The 12,946-nt window shown below is 40.6% G+C and overlaps 1 protein-coding gene across 2 annotated transcripts in view; it reads left to right on the top strand.

Moving 5' to 3' along the window:
• Window positions 1-12,946, top strand: part of TAF4B (TATA-box binding protein associated factor 4b) — a 75,087-nt gene that overhangs the window by 48,462 nt on the left and 13,679 nt on the right. For both annotated transcript variants that reach the window (XM_056332773.1, XM_056332772.1), the window contains exon 13: window positions 435-491. In XM_056332773.1, coding sequence (XP_056188748.1) covers window positions 435-491 — 57 coding nt within the window. The remainder of the gene's footprint in view (window positions 1-434; window positions 492-12,946) is intronic.

Below are 12,946 nucleotides of genomic sequence, written 5' to 3'. Positions count from 1 at the left end.
TTTGTTCGTTCTTTTTGGTTTTGTTTCAAGCTGAATTCTGGAGCCCCTTGGGTGGAAGCCTAATCTAGAGTTGAAAGAATCATGTTGTACTTGCGAGTATGACTCCCTTTCCTCCCTATACCTCCTGTCCTTTTTAAGTGTCTGCTGCTGACATGAACAACATCATGCCTAGACTGGACCTGACTGACAGTGTTAGCATCATTTTCAGCTTAATCTTGCTTCGGGCTAGAGCAGAGGCAGCCGGCCCAGATGAAGAGGGGGGTGTGCGTATGTGCATGGAGGGGGAGGGAAGCCAGTCTGGATTGAGGCATTCACCCCTGCAGCTAAATCTTTCAATCACCAGAGAAAATTGTCATTTATTAAATATTTAACGGATAAGATGGTGTTTAGATGCCAGTAATTGCTATTCAATCTTTTTCCTCTTCCTTTGGTAGAGCCGTTCCAATAAAGAAGATCCAGAGCAACTGCGGTTAAAGCAGAAAGCGAAAGAGGTAGGACTTTCCAGTTACCATGCTTGCCTTTGTGTGTTGAGAGAAGGTTGGCAGCCCTGTCCTGGCAATTAGGTCAGGGTTTATTTTGCTGCTGCATACCATTTGCAGAGGCCTTGGGGAAGGACAGGAACTGCCACAGGCAAGGGCAGTGCTTCAAATGAGGTCAATGAATTATGAGCTCTTTTTTAACATTTTATTTTTGTAGTTTCAGTCCTGTCTAGAAATGGTCCTTTGTAAACTGCAGCAGTACACTTGGTAGGAATGTAATGTGGGATTAGAAAAAAGGGAAGAAAAAAAAAAAAGAAACTTTGAGATTTAGCATCTGGGACTGTACAATAGGCTACATTTTTCCAGGGTAATTGTTCGTTTTGTAAATCTGATACTGCTTATAATTCTTTGGCTGGGAGGCGGTACTGGGATTTAGTTTTAAATGGAAAACGCCTCTGGCTTTTAATTTTCTGGGCCCAGCAGTTTTCTGTTCTGGAATGGAGCCCTTGTTTCACACAGTTCATGTTTAGCTGCAGGGGTTTTAGTTTATAGCTTAGACTGGTTAAGCTTTTACTCCCAGAGGCCTCTGCATAGCAACTGTAGAAATCAACAAATAAGTTCATTTATGTCTGCAGCCTCCTCTCAGTAGCTGACTTTTTACATTTCCCAATATCCATTTCCTGACTTTTCTAGCCTGAGAGAAAAAAGCTCCACTAATTGGAGCTTATTTTAATTGAGCCTTAATATTGGATCTCACTGGAGTTGCCCCCAGAGCTACTGGGAACAGAATGAAATGAAAGTACCTAAGGTTGAAGACGTGTGTGCGTGTGTATGTGTGTGTGAAATTTTTCACTTGACCTACAGATTCTTTTCCCTGCTGAATAAATCATCAAGCCTGTTCACATTTCTGATTAAGGATCTGACAGCAGACGATAATAAAGACAATTGAGGTGTGAGACGTGTGATACAGAGCTGAAGAAATTGGTTTCTATAGTTACTTGACTGATTTCATGCAATTTTTAAGGATCTTTGTGCTAAATGAGAGTGATTTTCTGAGCAACCTTTTTCCTTAACTGTGCCTCTTGAACTATGAAATTTGTTGTTGCTTAACATTGCTGCACTTGGCTCCTAGGTGCCAGCAGCAGCAGCAGCAGCAGGTTATTTATGAATGCTTTAAAGGCCCTTATTGTTTGGATTAATGTAGGAGCCCAGGCAAAACAAATGGAAATCCAGTAAAATAGTATTAGAATCAATGCTCTGGATTTGCACCATAGTAGAAGAAATTTGTAAAATAAGAGGAGCGAGAAGGAACTTGCTTTACTATCATATCTTTTAATTCTTTCTTTCTGCTTATAACTCTTTCTTCATGCTCACAATCTATGAGTACAAAGTTGCCCTGAAGCCCTTCCCAGTTTGCCTGTAGTGCCACTAGGATCAACAACCAGTGGGTGAGGCTAATTTGTCTTGTTTTGTAGGTGGCTTTACCTCTGCATCATCTGGTTGTTTCTAGAGGTTCTTTCTTTTAATAAAACACTGCAAAGCAATTCATTTATGCAGGTTCTTTTCTCTTTTCCTCTGTACAATAATGTGTAGGATCTTGGAAAATATTCCATGACTTGACTATTTAGAACAGAAAGAAATCAGGTATGTGTTTTGGGTCTTTTTTTAGATTGGTTGGTATTGTTAATGAGATCTCTTTAAAAGTGGCATATAGGTGTACAAAAAAGGAGCCAACAGAGCAGAGAAGGCGTCTATGTTTAGTGCTTGTTGTTGTACTAAGTGGTTGAGTTCACTTCGTTCAGTCCATCTTACCTTGTGCCACACTAACACAGACTTCGTTGCACTTGTCCTGCATATTTCTCCATGCTGTGCTGCTCCCAGAGTGACGGTTTCCAACTGCTTCACCAAAAGAGGAGGAGGCAAATGTGCCTGTTGGGACAACACAGATCGTTGCATTGGTACTGCCTTGCCCTCTGTCCTGCTGCTCATTCTCCTCAGAATGAGGCAGCCAGAACTTCTCCAGGCTTCCCATGCTGCATGGGAAACCCACCTCTTGGTCTCACAGATAAGAAAGCACCCCTGGCACATCTCCAGATTGAGTGGGATTGAGCCCAAATGCAGTTGGTCAGTTTGGTGCTTCATTGACAGTTTGGAGATAAATGGTCAGCACACACTTGCATTAAAAAAAAAACCTGCAAACATCACTAGAGCTGGAATAAGAGCAAAACAAAAATGATCAAATATTCCAAAGCTGAAACTGGTAATGCAGAAGCACAGTGTATACTGGGATGAAAGCCTGAAATGGCTCACCATTGTCTGTATGTCTTGTCATGTGATTATAGTCTGCTCCTAAGAAAACTTAGAAACTTGGATACCTCTGTCAGCTGAAATCAGATCCTTTCAAGGCCATTCTGGTTGAGTATCCACTGGAAAGCCTGATCTGATCGTCTGCTTATAGTTCTTTAGGAATGAATGTGAGCCTGCCTTCCTCAAAGCTGTTTTTTATGTTTTGGTGACCCTGGGGAGAGAGGAGAGGGGGTGTGGTAATGGCAATGGAGCATGTTCTAAAGCAAAGTGTCCCAAAATGCAGGGTGTACATCTTAACAATGGATACTTACAAATCCAGGATGTGCTGTCATCCAGCAGCTGGAGGCAACATCTTAACATTGCTGGAAGTACATCCAGAGACTCAGGCAGTGGATTCTTTTATCCAAAAGACTATACATAATTGCTGTGACCTTTTCATCCCTTTTTGCATGACCTATTGCCTCAAACTTCCCCTATACCAAGTCATTTACTTTCCTATATTCTTAGTCTATTTAGCTTGCTATGAGTTAAGGCTATTTACTTCCCTCATTCACCTGTTTCAGCAGATTTTCATACCTATGGAACGTGCACATTCCTTCTGAGACAGCTGCAAGGCTTGCCCCAAGCTGCTCCTTTGTGCACTCAGAATTTTGTCCTTGCTCACCTCATGGGCCAGCTGTTTCTGCAATGGCATTCCTGAAGTCTGGGTAAATTACCCCCTGCTTTTCATTCAGCCTTATCTGCCTCTTCAAGCTGTGAGGATGCAGTCCTCGCATTGTTCCTGATGCTTGTACTTTTAAACCATAACTGTTTGTTAGGTGCTTTCTGCTATTTCCTCTTCTACTTTGAACTATACTTCCAGTTACAAAGGAAATGTTCAGTTGATGCAATTCTTGTAGCTGTATTTATAGTTTATCTCTGGCTTCATCCCTTTTCTGAAATGAGCTTAGTTAAAATTGAGTAGGTGTAGCATACTGTCAAATGCGCAAGCCTGCCATATGAACAGTGCGTTCCAGAAGACCTGTAAAAATGTCAGTATTAAACAGTGTGTACTGTAAATTTAAATAGAAACCTTGATCTTTTGTAGTTCTGTTTCTCATCTTCAAAAGTGAGTATGCTTGTACTGTGGCTTCAGGAAACTTAAGGTTGAGGCTGGGCAAACCTTTCAGATTGTATGTGTGCAAGATTGCAGCTTGGGGTTGAGCAGGTGAACAGATACCATACTGGTAGCATCTTTGCTTATTCCGTAGGAACCACCTTCATTGCTGCTGTTACTTTGTGGCACCTTGCAGCATCTATCAGTTTATAAAGATGAGCAGCTGCATCTTGAACTCAGGGAGGGAGCGTGTGGAGCAAGCACCTGATGGACAGCAGACTTGCCTGCCTCATTCCTTGCTCTTTCTAGCAGCTTTGTTCACTTAGGACTGCACAGGTCATCCTGGTCCCTAGTTCCTGCCTGCTTTATGCACTTTTGCATTTTACTGTTACAATTTTGACACAGATGTTAAGAGATGGCAGTAGATGAGATGCTGAGAAAATTCAATTCCTTTAGTATCAACTGACTAGGAGGAAAATAGCAAACCCAAGGTTTTTTTGTAGAGATAAACCCTATCAAAAATATTGAACAAAAAGCCTGCGTGATTCCAGTGAGTTCCTAGGTGTTAGAGACGGGAATTTAGTTGTTCTCTAGTATCTTTTTTCAACGATAATCTTTTTTTTTTTCCTTCTGTTTCATGTGTCCAGCCTAACTCTCTTTACCTTATTTCCTCTCACATTCTCAGTTAACAAGTAACTGTAACCTGATTCTTTGCTGTTCTCCCTACTGTCTCCAACTCAAATCTTCAAACTGTTTCCTTTTCCCCCCCATACCTCTTGTGCTGTTTCTATATCTATACTTCTGGACCTAATGGTTCAAATTCTTTAAGACCACTGTTGTGGCAGGGAAAAAGGGAGGTCCCTGGTTAACCATAACCTCTGAAAAAAAAGCAAACAAGATGCTGCAAGCAAAGTAAGATCTCATCACAGTCAGTTGGCTTTTTATGAGCCTTCAGTGACATCCTGAGAGCCTCTGCTTAATTATCTGATTTATATTATCTTCCTTGTTCCATAGTGTTTCCTACCTGCTTCTGCATGTTTTTTTTTGGGGGGGGGGAAATAAAAAAGGCATGATTATTGAACAGACATAAATTTTGTTACCTGCAGCGTGGCCCTACCTATCATCAGAGATTTGGTCTGTTACAAGTCTCGCAGAAAGTCAGGGATGGAAGTCCTGTAAAGTGTTTGATTATCTAGCAGACTAAAAACTAAACCAAAGCCCTGTTTGTGGCATTCATGTTGGTGTTTTGAAGGAGCGTAAGGAAAGACCAGCTGAGATACTCTGTCAGATATCCTAAAACCAGCTGGCTGGAAGATGATAGCAACTGTCTTTATCTAGTGAAAAACAAAAGCCCCACCTCAAACTCCTTAAAGCCTGTTCATGACTTTTCAAATAGCCTTTTCTAAGTTTCTCTGAGAGACTATAATGGACATATAACCAGCTGAAAGTGTGGCCTTGGGTTAAAAAATTGCTGATAGAGGAAATTTTAGGATTAAAAGCACAACAAAAAGATGGTAATGGAGAGCCAGAGAGTTCTGTGCCAAGAACAAGTGTTGGGTGGACCACACAATGAGATTGAGAGACCTGCAACTGGAAGGTAAGTCTTAAATGTTCTCTAGCTTTGAGGCCCCCAAGAGTAGTGAGTAAATGAATATGCAGTGTTACAGCAGCTGAAAATCACTTGAAATATCATGAGTTTGGAAGAACTGTAATTGAGTTTAAAGTGATGTCTTGCAAGGGCTGGACACTGCTGTCCCATTGTGATAGTGCAGGTATATTGATGGTCACTGAGTGGTCTGCTCACAAGTAACAGCATCTGAAACAAAAACTACAGAATATATTGCTTTTTTATGGTGTGCTGTAGCCTTTTCCTTGGCCTTGCAACAAAAATAGCCTAGGCAGTGTCTGAAAACACATAAAGAGCTTGATGCTGGTTGTTAGAACCCAGGAACTTCCCTGGTCCTCCAACTAAAGCAAGCTGATGGGACTGCACAGGGGAAAGCATGCTCCAGGTGTTCTAGAATACACAGAAATGCATCAGTAATTGTTAAATGAAACAAAAAAAAACTGATAAAAAGCAATATATGCCACGCCTGGGAAATTCTTAACAAGAACAGGAAAAACAAGGAGTCAGGAAATCACTGCACCTTCGATTTTTTTTTTTTTCCCTTGAATTCTTGTGGAGAGTTAATTATTCATATATTAGGAATGTCAGATATCAACTGATTTTCCTATGGATATAGTATTTCATGGCTATCATGGAAGAATTTTCTGTTGTTCTCCAGAATGTCTTATTGCACCCTTTCGTTCGAGTCAGACAAGGCACCTGGTCATGGGGGACACAGCCACAGTCATGCCTGTTCTGCCACTGAAGCACGTATGTGGAATATTAACCTGAAAGAAGTCTACAGTATTGCATACATCTCTGCTCTAAGTTAGGGCTGCATATCAAACCAGCACATACTGTTCTGCTTTTCTGCTGTTAAATCTAAATTACAACAGAGGGAAAAGTCAGTGGAAACTAATTGTATGGCTAATTAAAACAGTTTGAAAGGAAGCAATTGCAAGAAGAGAAATTGCATTATAGGCAAGAGGAGAGGATGGTAAATGTTTAAATATGCAGCCTTCAAATGTCAGTTTTCCTCAGAGAACGTCCCCCATATGAGAAGTCTGCTATTCAGCTGCGTTCAACCTGTAGGGCAGAAAATTTTGTGTAGGAAAGGTAGAGGCTGGAGGCAGTAATGCTCATTGAGCTTTATGACAACCAGTGCAAGAAGCTTGGGATTGAAAACAGATTTTTAAGGTTTATTTTTCATTTTCGTCACAAGTTCTTTAAAATGCTTAAAGGGAACGTGAAAAAAAAATGGAGTGCTTTCTTCCAAAGACAATGAAGGGAGAAGCGACAGAGTAGAAAACTTTCAAAGCCCTAAATGGAAGACACAATGAAACCCAGTGAAACTTTGAAAAAGCAGGTCAGAAAAAAAAATGGATAGAAAAAGGAGAGAAAAGTCAGTTCAGTGGGGTTAGTGACCCTACTTAAAAGGTACCTCAATATTTTGTTCTTTAAAAATAGACAGTAAAGAGTAATAGTAAAGGCCCATGTAGATGTTCAGGTTCCTTTTTCACTGATGCAAGCTAGAAAAAAAAAATAAACGTTGTTAACTTGCCAGAGTTGCTTTGACTTACTTTGAATTTTAATATTTATTAATTTATTGTTTAATTTCTGTATTGTGGAAGCTGAAAGAATCAGGGACTTCTTTTGAATGCCTGTATGCTTTGCTTTTTCCCCCACAAGTCTTATACAAATTCTTGTTCATCTACTTTTAGTGCTTTTATTACTCCTGATGTACTTATTGCTGGATAGCACACATAACCCTTAGGCATACATTAACTTGTCTTCAGCCTTCCCTGGTTTCCTATCCTGCCCATTCTCCTGTTACTTTAAATATTTATTTAATCTGCCCCATACTCTTATCAGCCTACAATGTCATATGTGGAGACATCCCCACCTTTTGCTTGATATTAAGCCAAATATCTTGGACATACACTTTTTAGTCTTTCCTTTATATTAATTATAACCAAGTCCAGAACTGTGGTGTTTAGCTTCCCCGTCTATCTTACCAGCATTTCTTCTGAGCTCATTTACATCTTGTATTTATTTGTTACTGCATTGTCAAGACACGGGGTTTTTTTTGGGGGGGGGGGGGGGGGGTGTTCTAAACATAAGTTCCTAGCACTTAAAACTGAGAAGCAGAGAAAAGAAGTCTCTCTTTATTTGTGCATATGCTTTGTTATGTGTATTTGTGTATATACTTTTCCCACTTCTGCAGGAGCTTCAATATACAGCGGTATGAATTTATTGGGGTGTGTGTCATCTGCCAGCATCGTGCTGGATAAGTGCCATCTGTTTGGCTTTTCTTTAACCTCAGCCCTGTTACAGCTCTGTGAGCCCTGGCTAATATAGATGTTTAATTTCTCATCTCTACCTTCAGAAAAACCTTCCCTGGTAAAAGTATTCTTGAGGATCTAGAGAGTAAAGGTTTCATGTGCTTTGTCTTCTATGAAGGCTTATAACAAATACATGAATCCTGTTCTGCTCTGGGTACTTTGTGACCAGACACGAGGGCTTTCATTAACTCCTTTTCCAATGTGAGCATGTATTCTGCTAGGTAGCTCTCCTTTCCCCCCTTCAATAATGCAGCCACCTGCTGCTGTATACATTTTCTTGGGTTGCATTCAAGGGATTTTTCCTGTTTAGTGAAAATCTTGTGAGATTTGCATAACTTATCAGAGGTCTGATAATGCAGACAACCACCTACCACGTACTGCATAACCGAAAGAGTTTAAAACCAGCTTGCAGTATTGCTTTAAAAAAAAAAGTCTCATCGTCTCGTAGCTGAAGTACTTCTTGTCGTCTTATGCAATTTGAAATTTAATTTTTAATATTGAATTGCCACAAAAATGTCGTTGGTGTAGCAGTAAAATAGATTTTTCGTATTTTCTGAAATGGGGAGTGTGAGACGTAAGTGAGAGAGAATTTCTGTGAGCAGGAAAAGAAATACTTTTCTCAGTAGAGGATTGAGTGAAGAACAGAGAGGTCAATTTTAAAACCTTACATTTTGTGTGATTACAGCCATGCTGCAAATGCCATTTCTCTATAAGGGAGGACTTTAAAACATACCTTACTTCTTGATTTGTGCTGCAGGTCAGATTAACTAAAATGGTTATTGTGTCACCCTAGAGATTCCTGCTTGCTGCAAGACCAGACTTTAAACCCTATTTTTATTATTAAAAAGGCCAGCAGCAACAAAGACTATTTTACAAGTTCTGAGACGTTTTCATAGCAATTTGATCTTTATGCACAGGTTTTTAGAACTCTTTGTACTGTGACTCTTAGTATATGTAAAAATTGGAAAGGGGGAGAAGGAGCATGAATGTTCATTTGCCTCTTGCCTGGAGACTGTCCCCTCTCAGTGCCCTTCTTGAGGAATGGATTTTGAACAGAACATGTGTTGGACTCCTGTGTCATGGTGGAACAGCAGCATCTTTCAGCAGATGAAGAAGGTTGGGGTGAGGGGAAACTGGCAAGTTTCTAGGTCCAATGTTTGGAGCAGGTTCCCTCTGCTCCTCTTGAATTGCCATTACACGGTCCTGTCTTCAAGAGAAAAAAATCATCTGTTTTCAAGACACGTATGTCTGGATATGATGTTTTCTATTTGTATCCTATTTTAGTCAGAGACACCAACATTAATAAAACTGACCTCTAGAAGGGCAACAATACTAGATGCAACTTCTCTATGTTATATTTTAATAAAGTGTGTATACTACTTTTACTGTCTTTCACTTGCTGCAGTGATCTTTCTGCCCTAACTTGTGTGCTACGAAACTGTCTGTGAAAGATTTGACTCAATATAGTTGCCTCTTGCTCTTTCCTAATCTTGTTCGGGAAAATCTGGCAGTAGTTAGCCAGCCAGTGTCCTCGGGTATCCCTTGACGTTATCTACCTGTCTTCTCCTTATCCTGTGCTTTTAACTGCTCACACAATGTTTGGACGTTAAATCTCCACTTCTTAATGGAACAAAACTTGATGAAAAGATGATTTTTCTGGCTTCAGCAGGGTAATTTGGATGCCTGCCCATATCGCTTAATGGGGATCTGTTGAGTCCATTATGGAGATTGAGTGTTTAAATTCATTTGTCTTAATTATGTTCTCAGAAAAATCCCAAGATGTCTAGAATGCAACAAGACTATGTTTTCTTTTTCCCCTTTTGCTCCAAAACCCTGGTGAGGTTCTGCTTGATTTGAAAAATCCTTTTGCTGGTTACGAGGTGGAAAAAGTATCGGGGAGATTAGATGATTGTAATGACAAACCTTTCTGTCATAGTCTTGGGAACTGCTTGGTCGAAGATGCATCAGTTCTGGTCCTAGAAAGCACTTCTTTTTCATACCATCCACCAAGTGTCATCCTGTCCTTTGTATCGGTGGGTTTTCTGCCAGCACTGCCCTCCAGCAGCAGTGTCCTCACTCCTGCAGGGTGTCTGAGCTGACAGCATGGTTTGTCAGCTTGAATTGCGTGGGGTGAATGGTGATGTGCCCAGGCGCTACCCAGTCCTCAGCCAGAGCAGTGTTCTGGTAGTCCACCAAGAGGCAATCAGCCCACCCGGTCCCCTCCACCCCATGCTGATGCCAACCCAAAGCCCCTTTGATATTTAATTCATAGCTCTGCCTGTTGTCCTCGGTCTTTACCATGGCTGCCTGTCAATATCAGCTGTGAAAAGGAGGAGTGGTGGTGGTCTTGTTTCAATGCTGCTTCAAGCCACCGACCCAATGTTCAGTAGCCACCAGTTTTTGACGTGTTTAACTGCGGTGAAGCTGGTTTGTGTGTGTTTTGTAGTGTTGATGGAGAGGGGGGATATGTTTTCCGATGACTCTAAGGGATGGAAGTACAAGATTAAGCTAATAAAGGCTTTTGCTTTCTTTTTTGTTTTAAGTTTAATGGTTTTAAAAGTCCTTTTCGCTTTAAGTAAAGCAAATCCTCTGTCCCCTTCTGGTTTTCTTTGCCACTGGAGCCTTTTGGAATATAATCTGCCCCCAGAGGGATGCCATGTGGGTGGCATGTTGTAATGCCGCTTCTCATGACAAGACTGGTGTACATGCAGCTGCCGTGATAACTAAACTGCACTGCTGGCAGGAAGGTGTACTTCTGCAGGGATGCTCCATAGCTGCCTGGGAGTGGGGATGGCCGGGCAGCTGGGGCAGGAGTCAGCACCTGCCTCTGCCAAAAGAATCTCGGCGTTTTATTGCTCGTCATTAATCAAGGGAGTGATGAAGACATCACATGAAACGCTAAGGCTTAGAAACTTTTTAAGTTACTTTTTTAGATTTAGTCTTATTTTCCCCCATCCCTGATTGGTTGTAACTTGTTCCTGAATATAAAATATACGTATTTAAGACTGAGATTAAAAGGAAGTTTATCTTAAACATTTTATGCCAGTAGGCTGGCTGGAGGTAACCTGGGACAATTGCAGAACAGTAGTAGTTTTCAAGTTTAAGGGACATAAAACCTTGAAGTCTCTAAAATGTTCTTGAAAGCAATGCCATGTACTTTGAAAAAACAAACAAAACCCCATTCAGAACTGAATGAGTTCTGATAAATAAGGTTATACATGTTTACACTGCACACAAAAAGCAAGAACAGTGTTGTGTGGTATGTGAATGATTGTATCTAGCACTGAAGAAGTACTACTACATTTCTGTAAGCAAAAGCCTACATAGTGTGATCAAAGCTGATTTGTAATAGTGTTTTTATAACTAAGGCATTTCTCTCACCTTCCAAAAAAGGAAAACCACTGACCAAACCCCCAAAACAAGTAGTCTCAAAATATATATGTCAAAGTTTTGCATTCTGTGATTTCTACTGAAAAATCTTGAGCGTGTGTATAGTTTGAATCTTACAGGAGAGGATGTCTTTTGAGGAATCTGGTACTGAAGCACTATTTTTCTTTAAGTAGCCTAGCTGCTGCAGTACTTGATGGGAACCTGCCAGCATCACTAATGTAAGAAAGAATGAGTCTACCAATCTGAAATAAAATAAGACTTGCAAAAAACCCCCACCCAAACTCCACCCAACCAAACATCCCTCCTCCCCAAAACACCACAGTATATATTTATTGTGGATTTGTCTCTATTTAAGTAGTAGCAAATGGTGGACTAATGCTGTGTAGGTGCTACAAGCTCAGTTCTTAACAGCTGAATTTCTCTTCTCCAAGTAGGCTGTCGGAGAACTGAAAAGCAAGCAAAATCATACTGTATTGCAAACTTAGAAAAACATCTGTAGTGACTTGATGAAGAATTCCAATTAATTGTTTTTGTGCTTGCAGGTGGGAGGAGGGGAGTGTAAGGGGGGCAAATTAGATGCTTTGCTACCATGACATGGCAGTACTTTCTTTAAAGATACGCGTGCAGAAAATTCCCATCTGAACAATTTTTTAAGTCCTGGGAATGGGGAGCACATGGGCTAATGAGCTGTTCTAGTGGCGTGTCAGATCATCTAAGAGTTAACATCAAACCCAGAGGTTTGTGTTTAGGGACAAACTCGACCTGAGCAAATAGAAAAGCTTCCAGAGAGAGTGAGCACACTCTACTCCTTCTATATTCCAAGTTGGACAGCTGGTGGATCTGAAAGCAGTGTGGTTGTATTAATAAGGCGGCTAAGCCAAGCTAGTAAGTGTTAGGAGCAAGCTTGATGGGTTGAGCTCCAGAGCAGCTGGCAGAGCAGCAGTTACATCGAACAGAATGAAGTAATGTGTACCTCAAAACACAGACGTAAAACTTTTTTTAAATTCTCTTGACTGTGGGTTTCTCTCCTATCCCAACTTTATCTAACCCAGGCAGAGGTTTTTTCTAAGGATTTGTGTGTTGAACAGTTTTTGCAGGTGAGTGAAAAGAAATATGTGCAGTGTATCTCTTAACTTGCTGCAGATATGCCTGAACATTCAAGTTATGTACTGGGTAAAGAAAGAATATTGGTGAACTGACAGCGTCCTGTTCAGTTGGATAGTAAAATGTTTCAGAACGCAGTATTGAACGCTGGGTTTGGGTAATACAGCATGAAAACACTTGAGTGTCTTGCTTGTGCAGTCATGAATTGAGATTTTATATTAAGAATGTGCCCAGTTTGCAGAACTCTGTGACTTCAATTTCTAAATACTAATCTGGCCTCATAAACCAATTCTGATCAATATTTTCTGTTAATCAGAAATGGCAAAGCTTACAAGCTGAGGAACCAGCAGCAAGGCTCCTGTTAAGGCTCTTTTGATACCACAGCACAGTCTCCATAGAAAGTGTTACTTAAACAGTGCTATCTATAGGGCCGTTAGCGTTTCAAGGCTCTAAGTGTGACTGAGTATGGGAATCTGTCAAAAGTATCCAGAAAGACAGGAAAAGATGCTGTGAAATACATTTTTCAGTAGGGACTGCAGAGCTGTCTGATGCCGCCATAAAGACAGCAAGACTGTTAGGATGTTGTATATCGTGACTAACGTAGGTGTTTTCTTTTTAAATT

Source organism: Falco biarmicus, chromosome 3, assembly GCF_023638135.1.
Source record: "Falco biarmicus isolate bFalBia1 chromosome 3, bFalBia1.pri, whole genome shotgun sequence".
Lineage (NCBI taxonomy): Eukaryota > Metazoa > Chordata > Aves > Falconiformes > Falconidae > Falco > Falco biarmicus.
The sequence above is the reverse complement of the archived record's forward strand: the minus strand, read 5'-3'. Positions and strand labels throughout refer to the sequence as shown.